Source organism: Astatotilapia calliptera, chromosome 2 (genome assembly GCF_900246225.1).
Source record: "Astatotilapia calliptera chromosome 2, fAstCal1.2, whole genome shotgun sequence".
Taxonomy (NCBI): Eukaryota; Metazoa; Chordata; class Actinopteri; order Cichliformes; family Cichlidae; genus Astatotilapia; species Astatotilapia calliptera.
Window position 1 is genome coordinate 30425157 of NC_039303.1, and position 20998 is coordinate 30446154.

The 20998-nt window shown below is 38.7% G+C and overlaps 1 protein-coding gene across 1 annotated transcript in view; it reads right to left on the reverse strand.

Moving 5' to 3' along the window:
- Positions 1-2149: 2149 nt before the first annotated feature.
- dock2 (dedicator of cytokinesis 2) overlaps positions 2150-20998 on the reverse strand; it is a 97643-nt gene continuing 78794 nt past the window's right edge. The window contains exons 27-51 of the mRNA XM_026194526.1: positions 19733-19831; positions 19345-19439; positions 18394-18472; positions 18159-18259; positions 17803-17861; positions 17337-17485; positions 16454-16539; positions 16114-16270; positions 14249-14289; positions 12015-12105; positions 11028-11135; positions 10534-10623; positions 9425-9529; positions 8751-8892; positions 8265-8346; positions 8051-8135; positions 7591-7677; positions 7183-7359; positions 5550-5633; positions 5305-5442; positions 4700-4827; positions 4328-4535; positions 4064-4169; positions 3270-3418; positions 2150-2858 (exon numbers count right to left, since the gene is read on the reverse strand). Of these exons, the coding sequence (XP_026050311.1) occupies positions 2796-2858; positions 3270-3418; positions 4064-4169; positions 4328-4535; positions 4700-4827; positions 5305-5442; positions 5550-5633; positions 7183-7359; positions 7591-7677; positions 8051-8135; positions 8265-8346; positions 8751-8892; positions 9425-9529; positions 10534-10623; positions 11028-11135; positions 12015-12105; positions 14249-14289; positions 16114-16270; positions 16454-16539; positions 17337-17485; positions 17803-17861; positions 18159-18259; positions 18394-18472; positions 19345-19439; positions 19733-19831 (2709 nt within the window). The 3' untranslated portion in view covers positions 2150-2795. The remainder of the gene's footprint in view (positions 2859-3269; positions 3419-4063; positions 4170-4327; positions 4536-4699; positions 4828-5304; positions 5443-5549; positions 5634-7182; positions 7360-7590; positions 7678-8050; positions 8136-8264; positions 8347-8750; positions 8893-9424; positions 9530-10533; positions 10624-11027; positions 11136-12014; positions 12106-14248; positions 14290-16113; positions 16271-16453; positions 16540-17336; positions 17486-17802; positions 17862-18158; positions 18260-18393; positions 18473-19344; positions 19440-19732; positions 19832-20998) is intronic.

Consider the following 20998-nt stretch of genomic DNA (forward strand, 5'->3'; position numbering starts at 1 on the left):
ACTGACAGTCTGCACTCCCGCAGATAGGGCTCAAAGAGAACCAAGAGGAAATCCAATATGAGATATTCATCCACATCTGCCAATAATGGAAAAAACCAAAAACACATTATAAATGATATTTTCTAACATAAGGCCCTTCTGTTTATTTAGGACTACAATTACCACTAATTTCTATTCATTAAATGCAGCTGCCCTGTCTGCACCTTTAACAATTAATCTTAATGTTTTCATTAAAATGTCACTACAGCCAACGAAGAAAGGAAGACTTGCGCTCCCTCCTGACTTCACTTACTCATAATCTGTCAGGATTTTGAAGGGTTTAGTTGTGTTGTTTCAGAGTACGTTAGGCAGATCCCAGGGGTTAAAGAAATTAAAAAGCGAAGCTACAACAGGCCTGAAGGCTGTAGTGTTTTGTTTTTCTCTGCTGTAGGAGAACAGAGGAAATCTGCTCACCACCCTAGGTGCATGTTGTTATGTTTTCTTCCTCTGGGCCAGTACAGTTCTTCAGAACCTGGATGCTGTACACGCACTGCCCCAGCTGAATGGATGATCTGGGGCTGTTCATTCATTATCCATGCTCTCTCTAGCTCAGAGAACAAATTCTTTGGGGAACACCTGGATTGGTGTCTTGGAATATCAATATGGACTACAAATTACTCAACGTTAACTTTGAAAAGTGCCTTCCAGCAAAGTTTGCATCTCTTAGGTCCCCTGCTGCTTATAGTACATTAGAGATGGATGTTGCCAACATGATATCATTGCATTGATTTATGCAATACAGTGAATCTTTGATGATACAAGACAACCTCTCCATTTTCCACATGTAAACACAGAAGCCGAGTCTCTGCAAACATCTACCCTGGAAGATGTTCTCAATGACCTTGTCATGTATTCTGAATTACAACCCAAAATGCAGACTCTAAAAAACACTGGCAGCCACCAGTGTTATCCCCCTGCCTCCTAGTTGTTACACCTATGGTGTGAAATGTCGCCTCGTTCTCTAGTTGTTGCATTCACAAAATTTTAAGAAAACTTGACCTCTGACCTTGGTGTCAAGGTCAACAGAATTTGAACTCCTCTCAGATTTTTAGTACATGCACTTATGGTATAACTTTGAAAATTCTAGCGGCCTTACTTCTTGAGTTGTCGTATTCGCAAGATTTCAGAATAGCAAGAAAGAAATGCAAAAGTAGTAGGAAAACATGAGGAACACAAGATAAAAGATACACAAATAGTCTGACAAAGGGTGGTGGCAGGCCTATATATACACAACGATACAATGATGGCTAGACTTTTGACCAATCAACGGTCTCCTTCACTGTAGACTTGTAGGCTAATGACATCTAATAAAAACTGCAAAAAACAAGACACTAGAAATAAATGACAATCAAAATAAACCAGGACGCCACTAAACAGGGAATCAGAATAAGACTTGACAAGAAAGAGGATGACAAAGGGAAGGCAAGACTAATAAATCAAAATATAAAGAATCCAATAACAATAACTGTAAATATACTGACTAAAACTAGAATCTAAAATATCAAGAAACTCATAATACTAGAATAAATACTGGTATACACAGAAGCTCAAGTAAACTAGACATAAATCAGAAAACTACAAACAGTAACCTAACTGAGGAAGCGGTACAAGGAAACAATCCTGAAACCAAAAACCTTCCTATATTTGCATAAACCATGACCAACTTAAAACCATGTTTACATATCTACAAAAAGCCAAGATGCATGGAAAAGGCTTCATTTGCCAAAATAATCTTGCAGGTGTGGACAGGGTCTAAAACAGCCTTTCATAAGACGCTAAAATCATGTTTATTTCCAATCTGAAATATGACCATTTTAGCATGAGAGTCTATGGGTACTGACTTTTAAAGCCTGCCCCAAGTGGTCATTCGAAGAACTACAGCTGTTGGCACTCAAGCATTGGCTTCATTTGTTTTACAGTCAAATCTCTCTTAAATTAAAAAGCTGTTCATTCATGAAGCTAAAGCCAAGATGAACTCTTTTTACCGTAAAGAGTAGAAGCGACTCTAACATTTATAAAACTTGGTATTTAGCCGGCACCTAAAGTATTCCTTAGGTAGAACTCTTCGTGAAAACCGGTGATGCAAAAAAAACCAAAGCAAATTCCAAACTGGAAATACACTTAAACATTTATTTTTATATTTTAACAAAAGGTATAAAAAATTGTGACCAAATCATGCAGAAAGTAACTCCCAAAAGAATTCATACAGAAACACAAACTCAACATTGGGGTACACACAGCTTTGATGTTGTACAATGAGTTTCACAGTTTGTTGACTCTATTTGAGTTTATTAGACTTTAATATTTGTTGTATCAGTGCCAAAGCCTCGTGGCAACAAGTTCCAGTTTAAAGTCCTTTGGGAGGACACAGTAACCTTTGTGCTTTATAGAATTATTATTTTCTCATTAACTTCAGTGTCAACAATGCTGAAAGCCGTATGAGAAGCTTTTAATCAAGTGTGTCGGAGGGATGGTTTGTGTTTGCTCATTCTTGTAGAAGCAGAATTGATTGAAAAGCTGTAAGATGGCATTTAGCTTCACTGGGAATCACTTAAATTGCCAGGAAAAAGGTCACACAACAAAAATAGCCTTTACTGATAGGTAAAATCAATTATATTAAGGCAACAGCAACATTGAGACAGACAAGTAGACTGTGTGAGTCAGTGTATAATTGTGGATTTAGCTACAGGTCTTTGGTTTTAAAAAAAAGCATAGTACAAATAAGTAAAGAAGACAAGAAATGAAAATAATACATTTCAAAAATGGCTATCTCTTTCTTTGGGTGCATCACTGGGCTTCACTTCCTCTGCTCTGGAGCTCTGCCGAAACAAACACACATAATGTAAATACAGGGATTTTTCTTAATGGTAAAAATGACCTGAAATGTGCTCAAATAAATTATTTCAGCGGGCTTTGAGCTCCTGCTTGGAATAATTCAAGAGACTCATGCTGGAGATAAATTTTCAGTGCTACTTCTGTTAAAGAAAAGAGCTGAGATCTTCTGAAAAATATATTCGTGAATTCCTACTAAGAGGTCGCATACAGCTGACATCACTCATACCTGGACATTAAACATGAAGCCAAACAGCAGCCAGTGAACCTACCTTGACAAACCTTGGCAATAGCTTGACACAGATAAGTAAATAGGTGTATTTCTGTTCTTTTTAACTGAAGCACTTATTCTTGAATCTAAACCCAGTTAACTTAAACAGGTTGGGCTATTACTCTACCTTGGACTTGAATAACAGGTTGATGACACCCTTTGAGCGTCTGTCTGCTGTTCGGTCAGAGGTTGCACACACCGACATGCTCTTACTGTCCCTCCTGGCTCTGGAGGACTCCACCTCCTCAGCCCCTCCTGCCACTGACAAGGACAGGCCTAGAGAGAAAGAGAGAGAGGGGAAAAAACAAATGTAGTGTTTGTGTCCTCGTGATTACAATTTTACAGCAGATCTTGCACTGTAGCCAGGTGATTTTTTGTGACTAATTGGGCTCCCGCAGCTGTTCTGCCAATGACCTGTGTGCCCTAGCAACACTGGGGGCCTGTGAGTGCTGTATCTTCAGTGAGGCAGTGCAGCTTGTAGTTGTGTATTAACACCGCAGTGAGTGCTGTCTCAGCTGATTCAGTGAAGGCAGGAGGCCAGCGAAGCATCAGTAAATTGTGGCCTGATTCACCATAGTGCAAGGATGTGTAAATACAACAATCAGATATAAACCAGATGCAACTATTACATACTTCTGAGAAAATACAACATTCAAACTGATTTGCTGCCTTATATCAGAGTGTGTCTTAGGGCAAGTTGTTACTGTGCATTCCCCAGCATTCACTTTTTCTATTGCACACCATAGCATGCCAAGGTATTTCTCCTATTATGACCTTGCTTGTGCTCTTTTTTTCTTTGAGTCAGCTTTCCAGAGCAGGAAAAATGCAGCACTTCCTCTTAGGTCATGATTTTTTGACTTTGTGGGCTTTGTGCACCTCAGTCACAGTAATTCCATCACACCAGGTGGGTTTGTGTGTCACCTGTGATGGCAGGCAGCGATCTTGAGTTGGCATTGGTCAGCGCCACATTTACTTCATTTGGCTCAGACAAGTTGGTGTCACTGCGGAACTCCTGTTTCTTGGACAGCTAGAGGGAGACAAAAATCACAGAAAACTCAGACTACACTTCACAGAAACAGAGCGTTCTATTACTTAATCATGTAATGCAACCTTCCCCTCTTTTCTGTCTTTGTACCTTTTTCTCACATTTTCCCCACATTGCTATCCATCATCACTAATTCTCACCCGTTTGCATTCCAGTGTACTGGTCCGTTCTCTTTCCTCTGTGATGAAGATCATGCTGCTCCTTTTCTTTTTCTTCTTACTCTTCCTCATTTTGACCTCTGCATCACCCACTGTCATCATGCTCCCCTCCTCACCTATACTAACACTGCCACTGGAGCGTGGCAGGGTGGCAGAGCTCCAGGAGATTGGAGACTCAGGAGGATTGTCCCTGGGAGGAGGCAGGAAGATTTAGATTAGACATTCAAAGGAAATCCAAGCTTATTATCATATTTGTGTGATGCTTTTTCCATAAGACTTCATGTATGCAGTTTAAACTGAGTGTTATCGTGGGGTTCTCGTGACACAGTAGGGGTTCGAAAATGTGCATGTTACCTGTCTGCATGTGTCTTGGTTGGCGTCCCACACTCGGATCCCTGCAGTGAGGAAATCGAGATGACGGACTGACGAAATGATCGCAGCATGGAGCGTGGACGAGTAGACTTTCTCTCATCCAAGTCCGGCTGGAGAGAGAGAAAGACAAATGTGAACAATATGTAGATTAGCCGAAAAAGATATCGTAGAAAAAGTGACATCTCTAAAAACAAAAAGAACAAGAAAAAAGTAAAACTGAGTCTAATCACTCTTAAAATGGTGTATAATCACTCTACTCCAGTTTTGTTTAATTTCTCCTGAAAGGCAGTGCCAATTACAAGTTAATGACCACATTTGCCCCCGTTAAAACCATCCAAACCCTGTTCTAGTTGCAGAGAAATTTAAAAGGTACAAATCCCACATCAACACTCTTCTCACAGCGTTTTCTGAGTACTTTGATCTTTAAATTCGCTTGGGTCAGCTAATTTGCAGCTTAATTAGCTCTACACTGCTCTACCACAGCAGCTCCATGTCCATCTTTGCAGAAAAAAAGATATTCTGGATTACGGAAGCATCATATTTTAGTAGAAAAGTTAGGATTTTCCTACATTTTTCTTTCAGCTTACCAACTCTCTCACTCCGTACTCCTTCTCCACTTTCTTTTTCAGCTGTTTGAAACACTCCTCCATGCGCTCATGGAAAGGACGCAAGTCCTCTGTCACTCTCTTCCCATGGAGGGAGATTCCTCCACCTAATAATGGGATCTGGAAATAAAAATGCCATGGTGTCAGCAGAAAAACACACACACACACATATAAAAGTAATGACTATATATGTTGTGTACATGTATTTGAGAATATGTATTAAGTACCTGCCATGCGATGAGGTCCTTGAGGCGAACCAGCTTCTCTCTGTCCTCCTGGTGATGCTGGGTGTACTCTTCAGTAAAGAAGGCCTGATACAGAGGAAATATTATATAACACTCATTTAAAAAATGATAAAAATCGATTACTATTTCACCAGCTAGCAAAAATGGTAATTTACTACCATCCTATGTGGAATATTATAATACTGAATAGTGTGTGTGGAGGCACTTAAATGATAGTCAGATAAGTACATTTCATTTAATGTCATTTGGACTGCAGAAACTGACTTTGATTATATTCAGTGAGCCTCAGGAGGTGATAAAGAGTTTCTTCTTAATGGATTTAAGTTCATCATGAGAGACGAGTCTTGCATGAGAGCACTCTCTTAAGCTCTGATATCTGTTAAAGGACTTACTTTGTTACGGTGAATCTCCGTCCTTTTTCGCAACCCCTATTTGGCTGTACGTGGTATGTGTTACAATAGATGGCAATAGAAATATATATATATAGCAATATAACAGCTTTATGCAGTGGTTCTCAAACTTTTTCTCTCTCAATCTGATTTAATGAAAAACAATGTGTATCTAAAAGCACTTAATTACTACATTTCAAATATTTAAAGGCATCACAAAATTCACAGAAAACCAATTTTTTTTCGACATCCTAAGCTAAGCATTGAAGTTGTATGACAGCGAGGTTTTCTAAAAGAACTAAAAGCAATAAAAAAACGTTACTTAATTTTTAATAAGAAACATCTGTAGAGATCAAACTCTTTTCCAGGCGAAGTCTTTAAAGACTGCTTTGTTTCAGAGTCATGAAAGAAAAAGAAGACTCAAACAAACATGTGGTTCGCTTTTGTTACACTTTGAACACATATCCATTTCCTTTTGTCTGCCACAAAATATCCAAATCTGGCTTTATGCTCACAGTAAATGTGACTGTGCTTATTACTTTCAGTTGGCTTTTGATGATAGCTAATTGTGACTTCAAAATATTGAACACAAAAGTATTTACTGAACTTAAATTTTGTATTAAAATAATAATAATAATTATGCAGGAATGATTCTCTCTTTTTTTTAAAAACAATGCACCATGCAAGAATGATTCTCGGTACTATTTCTCATTTTTAGATCCTGGTTTAACTAAATACTTGCACCAGTTACCAGTCTCCAGATGCTTGTATGTTGGCCATACTATTTATGCATGCCTTCCTGATTGAAATGTAGCCAGGATTGGGATCAGGTCTAAGGCCACACTAGCTTGTGTTTTATTGCCAGCTGGTGAGCCTCTGCCCCTCCTACTTCTGAGAAACTCACTAATAAACTCTTTTTAAGCTCAGTCATGTTACTGGCTTGTTGAAAATTAACCTAATTAGTTACAAGATAATCCTCCATCTGTTTCAGGGTCTGTTTCTGTTTACTCTTCCAGCCTTTTGTTCCCACCACTCCAACGTTTTGAGATGTGTTATTGCCATTAAGTTCAAAATGAGTTAATTTTTAAAAATTAAATGACAAAAGGTCTTAATAGAGTTTTCAGAATCACGGCTTTCTGTTGTTGTTGTTTTTTTAAATTTTATACAGCGTCCCAACCATTTTGGAACTGGGTTTGTAATATTAGTGATGATCCTTGAGAATTTACCTTTTCATATTTTGCAAAGCCACCCATGACAGCTGGGTCAACGATGCCGTTGAGCAGCATGGAGAGAGGGTTGATAGGAAGGCTCCAGTCAGACTGGTATTGGTTAATCATCGTTAAAATCTTCTCATTTGTTGACTCCATGGTCTCTATGGCATTCTCCAAAGGAGACAAGGTAGTCTGGAAAGGGAGGCAGACACACAGAAAGAGTAGAAGAAAAAGGAATGAAGGTGGATGGATGGAGAGTTTTCAGATCGGATGTGGGAGACGTATAATAAAACCTTTAAATATTAAACATAAAAAAAACCCTGTAATCAGTGGTGTTGAAATGTGAAACGCATTGCACTGGAGATAACTTACAGCAAACATACAAGTCAAACATGGAGAACAAACATGGCCCTGTAGACTTACATGCTTCATGTCAGTTGCTTCAAACCAGCGCAGGATCCCAGGCAGCTTATAGACAGTGGTAAAGGTTGTGCGCTCAATCCACATGGACTAAAAAAAAACAAAAAAAAAGTATAAAAACAGAGAAGCTGTCAGATAAATCTGTACCACTTCTGAATACTCTGATATCATATCTTGCATTGAAGCCTGAAATCTTAACAGACGCTTGCTGCACAATCTTATTTATTCTAATCTAATCATACACCACAGTAATACCGGAATCTGATGCTGCATCTCAAGAGCTCATCTGAAACCTTTAAACACAAGCCTCAGCATATGAAAAATCCTGCCTTTGAATAAAATCCTATTATTTTATATATTAGAAACTCACAGTTTCAGACTGATAACAGTTCTAGTACAAAAGTCCTTGAAATGCTTTCATGGTCCCTGAGGTCACACATTTCATTTTAAAGACATAACTCACAGCAAACTCATTGTTTGGGTCCACGGGTCCTTTCCTCACAGGTCTGGAATAGTGAAAGCGCTGCACATAGTTGGACTTATAGAAGCTGAAGAGGAAAGAAATGAGTCAAACAAAGACAACAGAAAAATCATGCAAAATGAGGCACAATATACATTAGGTGTACATATTTAAAACCTCCAGTTCATTTTTAAGCACTAGCTTGAATGGCACTAACTTGATGATCTGGTCAGGAACGGGTTTGTTCTTCAGGCGAGGAGGGATTTCGAGGACTGGCTGCACTGTAAAACACTGGATATCTGTTTTGGACTGCTCAGAAATAAACATAAGAGATAGATTCTCAGTATCTCTGTGAGTGTACAAACTCATAGTGGAGGGATGTGTTCATACAGAAGTGCATCAAAAGGAACAGGACAAGTAAACTAAAATGAAATTTTAGTTTGATACACAGAGATCTGATGGTTGGTTAAGATGTACTGTGGTTCTGGGTTAAAAGGTCCCTGGATATTTAGTACTTTCAAATGTGTTCAGTGACCCAAATACTTAATAATCCCGAAGGTGCTGCATGTGAATATTTTATGACTTCTATGCTAGTGTGCTGGTGAACACTGTAGACCATGCAGAATATTAAAATTTTCTTCGTTCAATATGCATCTACATATGACTGTAAATGAATAAGTGTGTAATGCTGCTTGAAGGATACACTGAAGTGGAGAGTTCTTGATATCATCCCCTGGCATGGTGGTTGTGTTGAGACGCACGGCGCTGGGGAACTGGCTCATCAGCTGGTTCTGGAAGTCCTCTCTGCGCTCATACTCCTTACCACGGTGGATAAACACCTTGTTCTGAAGCCAGGGGGAATAAACCAGTGTTAATACTGATAATAAAGATTAAGACCCAGCTTATCTTCACAGGAAAGTTCTTTGCCTATTTAAACGTCCTTAAATAGGGCAGAGTCCACCTAGGAATGGCAGACACTGAAATTCTCTCAAAGACTCAAAAGTTGGACCTGATCACCTTTGACTGCCCTCTTATAAGCTGAGTACTGACTTTGTCTTACTTGTTATCACAGCAGATTAACACACATAATCATAGCAGAAGCAATAATCATTGCAAAATTATATTTCTGCAGCCTGTTGCAATCAACACATCCAAAATGTTTCCGGAGGGTATCGTATGTCCCACTCTGCTAGATACCTGCTGGTGCGATTTAAAAAAAACTGTAAACAGCTAAGCTTAACTGCCAATAACGTTTTTTAATGGAAGACAGTTAGGATTTTGTAAATGGTGTGAATTCCTTAATATCTACTTTATGAGTGTTTCTGGTAACAATTTGAAGTATTCTCTAACTCAACTGTGACACAGCAAAATACAAACCCTGAGGAATGGAGGGTAGCCCTGTCCATAGTAGCCCACTGCAAAGTAGTCTGGTTTAGGCCTCAAGATCTTCATAATATTTTCATAGAACTTGGCTTGTTTTTCCTGTAGAGAGACAGAAGGAAACAGAGGATGTGTCCAAGGGAGACTTTCAGATGTGCACTTTGGGCAGTTTAATCAGCTCATGCCAATGACAAAGCTACGCTCAGCAGAATGCCGGGCCTGCGAGGGTGATAGATGTAGTGAAAAAAAAGCACACCCCATCCAAGGGCAATGTCTGTCATTTATATAACCACATAAATTCAGCATTAGCTGAGAGAGCTTCTGCTGCAGTCATATAAAGAGAGGGAGAGATTTTTCCATTGTTGGGAAATGTGTGATTCTCTTCGAGGAGTGGAAGGAGTTATTTGAGTGAAGGGGAGATAGAGGAGAAGGTGGTGCTAAACCAAAAGTTAGTAAATGGGAGAATCACTTCTTCTGTTGTGCAGAGGCAAGAGATGAAAGAAGCGGAAGTGTGATTGAGATGACAAAGTGAGGGCCAGGAGGACTTTGAAGTAGCTGAAGACTGCTAATGAAGAATCATAATTTTGGGGTCATATATTTATGACACGCCATAAGCTCAAAAAAAGCTTGATTTAAAGGAGTATTTGACATGCCGAGTAAGCTTTAAAAATAGCTGTTAATGTTTGAGTGTGCAGATGATGTAACAATATATTCAGAGGCAGTGTTGGGGAGTAACGGAATACATGTAGCGCCGTTACGTATTTAAAATACAAAATATGAGTAACTGTATTCAGTTACAGTTACCGTTTAAAAAGGTGGTATTTAGAATACAGTTACTTTGCTGAAATAAAGGGATTACACGGCGGTATTTTCCTGTTTCATATGTTCGGCTATGCCCTCTCTATTTTTGGTTACTAGATGACAGTACATATTTATATTATTATAGGATGGCACTCCCTTAATCAAAGACGTGATAAGTAGCCTGAATTCTCTTTCTTTCTTAAACCCCCCAAACATCTAAAACATCTATAAAAGGGAAAGGGGAAAAACATGCAATCATGAATGCTATACAGAAGACATGAACCCCTGTGATTGTAATGTATTACCAGTCTCTTGCTGAGCAGCTCGTAGTCAAAGATCTCATTTTCGTACTGCTCTGCAAGTTCCTTACACAGAGTGATGGCCTCTTCCCACATCTAAGCACACAAAGGAAAGAAACAGAAGTGTCCTTCATTACACCATCTGCTAATAAATCGGGCACAGCTGTCGTGGTGGGAATTCATATCATGAAAATGTCTGTGTCCAAGTCTCTGTGGAGTGGAAGGAAGTCTCTATCTCAGCTTCAGAGAACATGAGACACTCGGGGAGAATACAAAATGAATGTGACACTAACATACAGCACAGTGATCATGTGTGGTTGAAGGATATCTGTTTTGATGTCTCCGATATCCTCGAGTGAAGCAAATAAGAAAAAGAAGACAAAAACGAACAACAACACACGGATTTTCATTAATGCAACTGAGCGCTAATTAGTACTCAATTAATCACTCAGTATCGGTACAGCTAAGCAAATTTTGACATTGTCTGAAACAATACCGACCTTGCCCTTGTCAAAGTAGTCAATGATTGTGTCGTAGAGAGTTTCTTTGAGCTGTCGCTGCGTTTGGGAGCCGTGGAACTCAAACTGACTGCACATGTCATCTGACCACTGCAACAGAGACAGAGAGGAAGTAAAGAGATATGGAAGAAAAGACAAAGATAAAAACAAAATGAGATATTTCCGAAGGGAGGCCCAACTTGATATTGCTGAAACAAAAGAAAAACTTTGCCTTCAGGACTACTCTAATTTCTGCTGTGCCATTTATCACAGAGGAACAAAGGGAGAAGAAGTACTTAAAGCTTACAGTTTCATTGTTGTAATAAATCAATATTAGTCCTAAGCGGAGCATGTGCAAAAACAGCAGCAGAGTGCCCATTTATTATATAAATGAGACAACTGTTTATCTTCTATTACATAAATTACACAGAATTAAATTTAGAAAAAAAAAAACAGTACATCATGATTTTTAAAACTGTCTAATCTGCTTAGGATAGCAAAGATTATAGCATGCTGTGTGTTCCAGCCTGTTGTTTCCAGTAGTGTGACCGGAATGACAGGACTGACCCTGCAGATAAATGGAGATTATAAAAATTGTTAAATAGAGTTCAACTGCTTTGATGTAATGAGACACACAGAGGAGATGACGAGCAGGAGATGCTCAAATTCATGTGTCTTATAAAAGAGTTGAAGCGACATAAGAGGTCAAACAGCCTCAGACTCATACATGCACATCCTCACACACACACACACACACACACACACACTGGGCAAGTGCACAGCATCAATCACCATAGTGATGTAGCTGCAGTAGACGACGCAATGCCATAAACTAAACTCGGCGCTTCATCATTTGGAGGCCAGCGACGTTTATCAGCTAATGCAAAACTGTCTCAGTTGTGGCAAGTGATTAAGAAGAACAAGACACCGGGGCCAGCATTAAGCAACGATATGTGTCTTCATATGCGTGCATGTGACTGTTTGCCCCACCTTGAGCAGACGAGAGTGGAGCAGCAGTGTGTACGCCGCCTCTGTGTAGTTTTCACACTCCAGGTGAAGGTCCCTCAACTTGTAAAGGTACCTGAGCACACACAAGTACAAGAAAAAAGAAAAAAAGAAGGCACACTCTTTAAACAAGAGAATTAAACCTTATTCCACTAGGTGCCACTGTTGGGCAACCTGAAGACCTGCAAAGGAAGCATTAGCCCTCTTTCTCTCTCTTTTCTCTCACTCTCTCACCCACAAACACACTGGTAGATACCCTGAAATATGTACTAAGCTTAGCAAAAGGTCATTTAACACTCGCACACACACACACACACACACACACACACACACACAAAAGAGCACAATTTAGCATATGTCTTATAATGGTCTGACAGATGCTTGTAGGCCTATAATGTTTTATAGGCCTGACAAGGGGAAAAATGGGATTATTTCTTGTCACCTGGAGGACCGGCTTTTACTGCTACTGCTTTTAGTTTTGATCTGTTTTGTTGTATCTTGCATCTGTCAAGACAAACTTTCTCCACATGGCCAGAGGCTGGACTTTGTTGCTAAAGCACTGATGACAAAGTAGGAAAAGAAATGTTTTCTGGATGCTTTTAAATGAACAGTCCCATATCTGCTTGCAAAGTAAGGTGTTGGCTCACAGGACAACCACTTATTTTGTCTGCCTAAATGTTGACAGTCTCACTTTCCTTGTTTTTTATTCTTTTTTTATGTCACACCTGCTATTTCCTTTCTCACACTTTCAGATATAACAATTTTCTGGTTGGAAATGTATCTGGCTGTAAGTTGTTTATGACAGTCCAGTCATTGGATGTGAAATCAAACAGAAAAGGGAACAAAAAAACTGAAATGTTTCACTCCCAAGTCATTTGCAACTTACATTAATTACTCAATCTGTTTGACTATTATTTTAGAGTCGTGTATTCATCTCATTTGTTCTCTGGCATCCTGTTTTTCACTTTCTCTAGCTTCATTTTACCTGCACGTTTCAAAACTGAAAGGGTTTTGATGATCCAAATTTAGCAGGAGGCATCTTTTTTATTCTTCTATACTCGGTTTTGTTTGATACAAATAAGTAAGTTTCATCTTATTATTTGCACCTTGAATAGAACAATATAAGAAGTGTCCTATTTCCATATTACAGGTTATGAGTGTTTAGCAGTATCTTCATGCTGTAAAAAAACAAAACAAAAACCCTGTAAAATATCAATAGGACATCAACATTTCTATTCTATTACAAAGGGAATGGATGCATTGCTCACAGCTCCTATGTGGTAGAATTGTCTAGCTGTCTCACATTCTTATGAGACAGCTACACAAAGAAAAAGAAATTACAGAAAGCTACAAGCTTCAGTGACTAGTATGTAGCACATATAGCGAATAGCACTACGTGTATGTATAGCAGAATGAAACTTGGCGAAGGGAGCAGATTCAGTTTTCAACGTACTGCATTTAGAGAAAAAGACATTATCATATGCACCAGGGATGCGAACCAAAACAGCGAGGTGAGTCCAGTGCAGTTTAATTTCATATTTTCTTTCATAGGATTTTGAAATGATGACAGAGTTTAAATCTGAAGCTTGATCATGTGCTTCATCATTGTGGCTGATTTGGGTTGTACGCAGCAGCACAAAGGGAATTTTAATTAGTTTTGGGTTTCATTATCCATTGTTATGTAAGCGCACCATTAAATTGTGACTAATTATATAACACAGACATAAATTGTCTATTTGCATTAAAATATATTTGTTGGCTGACACCAATAAACCAGCCAGCTAAATGTTACTGTATTATCCACAGAGCTGACAAGGCAGTTGATCAACCACTGACTTTCACTCACATTCACACATACAGATAACTAATTTGTCTAAAAGCCATACTCAGAAGTGCACTGCGGGACCTGACTAGATCTGTACTTCCTCTCCTCCTCTCTTTCCTGTCTGTCCCGCTCATTCTCTCGCTCTCTTACAAATGGTTCTGTCTCTCCCTGTCTCTCCACCTCTCCCTCCCTCACACTCATCATGTCTCTCTCTCCCTCCAGTCAGGCCGAGCTGATCCTGTGGATTTTGACATTAATTCAGTGGAACTCATATAATCCCTTGTCAGATTATAGAGCCACACACACACACACACACGAACGCATGCACAGACATGCACAGACATGCGTACAACACAGATATGCACCATTTAAGTTAAATCCAGCAAGTAAATACCTGATATACATCGCTTCACGATTGATGTCCTTGTAAAAGTTCTGCAAAGACAGAAGGAGGGGTTGGTTAGTGTAGTTTCTGTGTGTATGTATGCCTGTGTTCGCATGCATATGCATATATAACTGATAGAGGTTTTGAAACTATGCTATTAATTCCACGTTTATATTATACTATATTATACACCATAACATGCTGTATCACACTATACTATCCAATAATATGTATACTATACTGTACACTACACTACAACACTACACTATACCACATTACACTATCCTATTTTATACTATACTACAGTACTATACTATAATACTGATTGCTTGTGCTTTAATGTGGGAGCGTGTGTGTTTTCAAGTGTGCTAGATAAACTGCACAAACTCCCAGTTTAATTAAGTTTAATGATATCTACAGTGAACAGAGGAGGGGAACGAACTGATGTAACCTCACCTCCCATCACTAGCACAGGCCAATACACACAACAGCACCAACAGACACATAATCACAAATGTGACAAATTATAGTTAATTTTTCCACAGTATACCATCGAACCATTTTATATTGTCAAGGGTAAGATTTATTATTTATTGGACAATGAATTTTAAATTTAGGGAGCTAACATGTTTATATAGGGTGCCCATCAAGAAGACAAGTAAAGATTTGCAGCAGTCCACCTGTCTTTTATATCTATAGCAACACAACTTTCAGTAGAACTACAGCATCACTTTCTATCTTTTATAGAGAACAATACAGCAACTGAGAGTTGTTTAAAAAAAATCTACACATATGTATGCTTAGTATATTGTAGATATAGTGTACAGTATGTGTACTGAGTTAATATTTGTAACAACGAAAAAGAAAAATGAAACCAAAATGATATACTGCAAACCTTTTGAGAGTACTTCTTATGTTCAAATAAGTTTGTTTTGTTTTGATAGTTCATCTACATGAAAGAGCAGAATAAATATGCGTGTGACTGTGCCTGTGTGTATAATTCCTTAGTAAAGTTAGCCTGGGGGGTACGGTTAGGGGAGTGCACTAGTGCCTGCTTGTGGGCAGAGGGAATTTTTTTCAGTTGGCCAAATGAATGAAACAGAATAGCTAATGGGCAACTGCCACAGGCTACAAACTAAACACTCCTGCCATGTACCAGCAGCCTCCACCTTGGGGGTGGGGGATAAAGAGTTATTCTACATTATTATTCAAACACAGACGCATCCATCTGTCGAATTATGATTTTTTAAATGTTTGCATCTTGGAAATGAAAGGAAAAGAGTTTTGCTGAGGTATCATACGATTTAATCTGGTGTGGAAAAGATCATATGGTGGGTAGATGGCATCCATTACTAAACCTAAGAATACTGTGGGGGAGAATCTGATTAGGAGATCACATAAGAGAAAAGACGTGGAACAGACAGGAGCTGATGCAACCCAATGCAAAATGTAGGAGACCAGACAAGGAGATGAATCTTTACCTTTAGATCAATCAGCACCCAAATTAAATGGGGGAAAAGAAAAAAGGCCTTGGCACATACGACAAGAAATAAAATCTGTGTTTCATAATAAACTCTTGGCTGCTTTGGATTCTATATAAAACAAAGTTTCACATTATATTGTATATTCAATTACTAATAGATTTATTGGTGTTGATGTGCGTACATCTAAGATCAGCAACTCTTTGCTATGAGACACTACACCAACAAGGCACTGTATATTGCAAGAATCACAAGGTAAGTAGCAATAAATGCTAATCCATGATGACACAAACATATCACACTTAGACACTAGAAAGCTAATGATGATGATGCTAACAAGACTTTCAAGCGCTGGCAACTTTGCCAGCTGATTTCAAAGAAGGTGGTTCTTACCAGAAGATTGACTGTGCAGCTCATGCGGTTGTTGCGGCTGTCATCGCTCATCACGGTGCGGTAGTCAAGGAGACGAATGAGGAGCCCCTTCACCAAGGAGACAAAGTGCTGCACCTGTGGCCTCAGCGTGGGTTTCTCAGCAGCACAGTCCAGCAATCTGGCAGACATGCTTCCACAATTTAATCATCAGAGACCTCTGAGAGGGTTTTACCTTGTTATTCAGGGTTATTCAGTTTGTCTATTAATGTACTGGCAGAAGACCAGAGCCAAGTGTGAAATGCTGCTCATGAGAGTTAGCAGGAAATCGATTGTGTATAGTGAAAAAAACTACAATACTTACATGCTCTCCAGTAGCTGCATGTAGCGTTCATCTCCTCCACCACCCTCCACCTCATGGTCCAACTTCAGAATGATCTCATTCTCAAACTGCCGAAGATTTTATTATTATTTTTTTAAAGTAACTATTACATTCTATTGTATTCTATTCTTAATATACCAACGTCCTTAGAAGGCAGACGGATAACAAATTACAAAGCTCTGGAGCGTCATCGTATGCTCATATCACATCTTTTATTCTTTTTATCAATTGTTTTTCAGGCTTTCTCTTTCAGGGTAAACATCAAACAACTTTGCATCACTATCTACTGAGTCATCAGATTCCCTCTCCCTGCCTACCTAATGAGTGATCTTTGTTTGTCCTTTTGTATTTAAAACAAAGAATAAGTGTTCGCTTGGGTAACACCTCACAATAGTGCTATGTGCATACAGTCCAAGTAACAGGGAAAAATATTTTCGGTATCAGAACAAAAGGACATTTATCACTCAGAGCTTGATTAATAGCATAAAGAACAGCACTGAAAATGGGGAAAGCAAAGAGTGGGACAAAAGGTAGATTAAGAAGCAAAAGACGGGAGCAACAGAAGTGGAAATCAATTATGCATGCAAGCATAATTAAGGTGTCTCTTTTACTTTTATCTGCTGCATTACAGGAAATCAATGCGGGAGCACAATGTGTATGTGCCACAGTTATAGATTTTCTATTTCATTTGTTTTCCTTGTCTCTTCTTTTAATTTTAGCATGTATTCATAGATACAAATGCATCAAAGTCTGCAATATACAAGATTTATTTAAGTATTTTTTGTATCACGATTAGTTTTTAAATGGCTCGACTGTCTTAAGTTTAGTATGTATACTAATCGCTTGTGTTCTTATATGTGTGTACCTTGCTGAAGTTTCCAAAACGTGCATGTTCACAGGTGATCATGTCAAAGAAGATAGGAATAGTGGCCCTTCTCAGCTCTTCCTCAGGGATCAAAGTCATCTCCAGGATGGGACCCACCATGCCGGGGATGAAACAGATTTTATGACTGCCTGAAAAAACACACACATAGAAATAAACACACGTAATTGCTCGTATATGCAGACACAGCATTTTTCACTCACCCTCAGGTAACACTACAGGTCTCTGTCTGGCAAATACAAGAAGTATTTTTCTTCTACAGTAAGAGCTTTAGCTCTGTGCAGGATATAACCCTACTCTTCTGTACACACCACAGAAAACTGTGATATTTTTAGTGCACTGATATATTCAGATTGGTGTCTGTCAGTGTGAAACGCTGCTGACTCATGAACCTTTCTATCCACAGTTTATGAAGAAGAAAAACTACACATTACAGTATAGTTCTTACCTAGTTTATACCAGATGTCACGGATTGCAAAGCCAATAAGCCTTCTCATATCTCCATATCTGGAATTCAGAGTGTGGGACAATAAGGAAGGAAAAATACACAGAAAGAGAAAAAAGAAGACATTAGAATGTTAGTTTGGAAGCAGTGTCCTAATCAATACTGTTATTACTGAGTGGAAAAGATAATGCTCACCTACTCTTACTCAACTTGATCTAAATTAAATGCCTATCTACAGGTAACACACACTTTTAATAAGTAGTGGAGTTTAGACAGCAAACAAAGAATCCTAAATAGACCACAAATCAGTGGGGAGAGTAGGTGTGGTAAATTGGGAAATTAAATAGCTCTTCTCTCACTTGGCCAGAATCTTGTTCCTCTTGGTTGGTGAGAAATGTTGAAGCTGCAGGGACTCCTGGGTAATAAACGCAACTGCCAAGTGGAAGTAGTTATTCCACAACTAGACAGTGAGGAAGAGTGAGGAAGGGAGGGGATGCAGAGAAAGATAGCGTTTAAGGGGATTCAGACACAATAAGAAGGATGGCATCAATATGAGACAAAGCTCGGAAATATTGCACATAAAAATACAGTTACCTGGACTTCAAAGTCATCGTTATTAAGGAACTTTTCTTTCATAGTGTCAGCATATGTATTGATGGCTCTTAGGAACACCCTAATGAACAGATATAAAAAAATAAATCAAAAAGACATGTCAATGAAGTAAACTTTGCTGTGGCTGTGTTTGATCAAACTGAATGTTAAAAAAAGGAGAATACGAGTAAAAAACGAATAAAAGGATGGGATTCTTTAAAAAACCACAATGCAGCTTATTTTTTGTTTATCAAAGAATTCAGCTCTAGAGCTTAAAGCCACAGCTTTAAACTGTTATTCCAGACAAAAAAATGCAATATCGCATTCAATTCAAATCTTCTGTCACAGTGATAGATCATGATCGCAAGTTAACAAAGTGTGCAGGTGTATTGGCGTGATATGGCCTTATGGATTTCTAAAGTTAAGTAGCAAAACTACTCTCAGGCTCCCTCTGCTTCAACACTGTCTATCTATCACCATTATACAGAGCCAAATGCCATTCCTTCTCATTCCCCCTCCTTCTTTCATTTTCTTTTAAGTAGGCTTTTCTTTCTATATCTGCACATCTTCATTCTAACCCCGGTCTGCAGACTCCTTATCAAACTGCCTTTTCCTGTACCTCACATTAAATTTTTCCTATTTGCCTTTTCGTCTGACACAGCTTTAGCCTCCCTTTAGCTTACATCACAAAAAACACTGATAGCTTTCACTCCATCGGCTCACACACAGTCATATTTGCCACATCAGCCGTTTTCATCATCGCAGCCTTGATCCCAGCTTTCCTATCGCTAACTTATCCCTGTGTGGGTTCATGTGGATGAACCAGTCGACTGTTGATGTCGACTTTTTAAATGCATAAGCTGTAGCTCATGGGCAAACACATGTAGAACCATGCAAGAGAAGACTTTCAAACTGGTTCTGTGCATGTGTGTGTACATATCTGCAATATGTTACCTGTTCTGTACCATGATCATGGCCATCCAGTCAGACGGATACACATGTTTCCCAATCAAGTCCTTGAAAAGGAGGAAGGACTCCATTAGGAAGTCCTGCAGTAGAAGAAGACAAGAAGAACAAGAGACAAATGAGAATATAGAACTGTACTACACAGCAATATGCAAAGTTTTGAGCCACCCTTCATTTATACTTTGATAGGAAAATGAGACATTTTGCTGCACAAAAATGACAGATATAGCAAAAATGATACAAATTAAAACTTATATGTCCAAACAGTTACTTAATTTCTTTTTTTTATTATTTGTCAGAAGGCTCAATAAACACTCCAGTTTTTAAAAAAAATCCAGTTTTCTGCCATCTGCGGATATGTGTGTGAGGCACTTACCACTAGATCAGTAGTTCCACTGAAGGTTTCGATGTATGTAGAATAGTGTCGATCATCCATCTGACTTAGAATAGCTGTCATGCAGGCAACAACCCTCGACTACAGAGGTAAAGTGTGTAAAAAGAAAAAGAAAGAAAGAGATAACCCATTACTCTTAGCCTGAGAGCTACACATCTTAAGCCGAAAACTGAATCATCCATCCATACATCCATCTATTTTCTAAACCACTTATCCATTTCAGTTTTTGCTTGGGGGCTGGAGACTATTCCAGTTTCATAAGGTGAGGGGTGTGTTACTGTACACCCAGAACAGGTCAGCAATCTATTGCAGGGTGCTTTTGAGTCACTTAAGGTTATCCATACTGCACCAAGACTGACGCATAGCTAAACAGAAATTAAACTGTTTGCATCAACAGCTCGTTATTACCATGGAATTTTCAGATGATCATAATCACTATAACCAAACCCAATCATTGCCAGGAAGGCTGGCAGTGTCTGTAGTTTCTAAATTACATTCTATAGTTTACATCGTGGCACCCTGCCACAAGGTGAAATTAAAAAGAAATACCTTCCGAATGACTCGATCACTCCAAATAACAAATACAGAACTAAACCGCTCAGACTTTCTGATAACAACAAATGAGAAAAGGTACAATGAACTTCAGTAAAAATTCATTTTAACATAGTTCATCTGATTTACTTGTTGAAAAGATAAAGAGACGAAAACCTTTCAAACATCAACAAAAGCAAAAAAAAAAAAAAAAAAAAGCAGTTCAGACAAAAGTTCAGTGATGTGGTCAACCTTAATATCACCACAAAGGGGCTTTATAATGTGATAACATGTGATGTTGTCTAAAGATCGTTAAGCAAAAACGAAATAGAGTTTGAATGTTTCATGTTTGTGAGGGTCATCAGTTCATGCACTTAACTTGAAATATGGCCCAAGCTGAGTACACATAGACACACGCTGAGTTTAGTATTAGCAAGCGTCAGCGATAGAAGATAGAAAGAGTCCTGAGACAGAGCAGTTGGAAGAAGGAGCTGCGACTTCTGTGAGAAAGACAGACATGAAAGATGAGGCTAGGCATGAAAAAGAAAAAAAAAGTTTTACCTAAGTTAGCTTTAAATCTGTGTGAAAAGTACTGAGGAAAAACTCTCTCGAGCTGGATTAGAGCAGAATATTCATGGGAAATTTAGAGCAGATCTTTCCACATCCAGAGGCTGAGAGGGGGAAGGCACTGAGAATGGTAATGGTCAATGAAGGTGA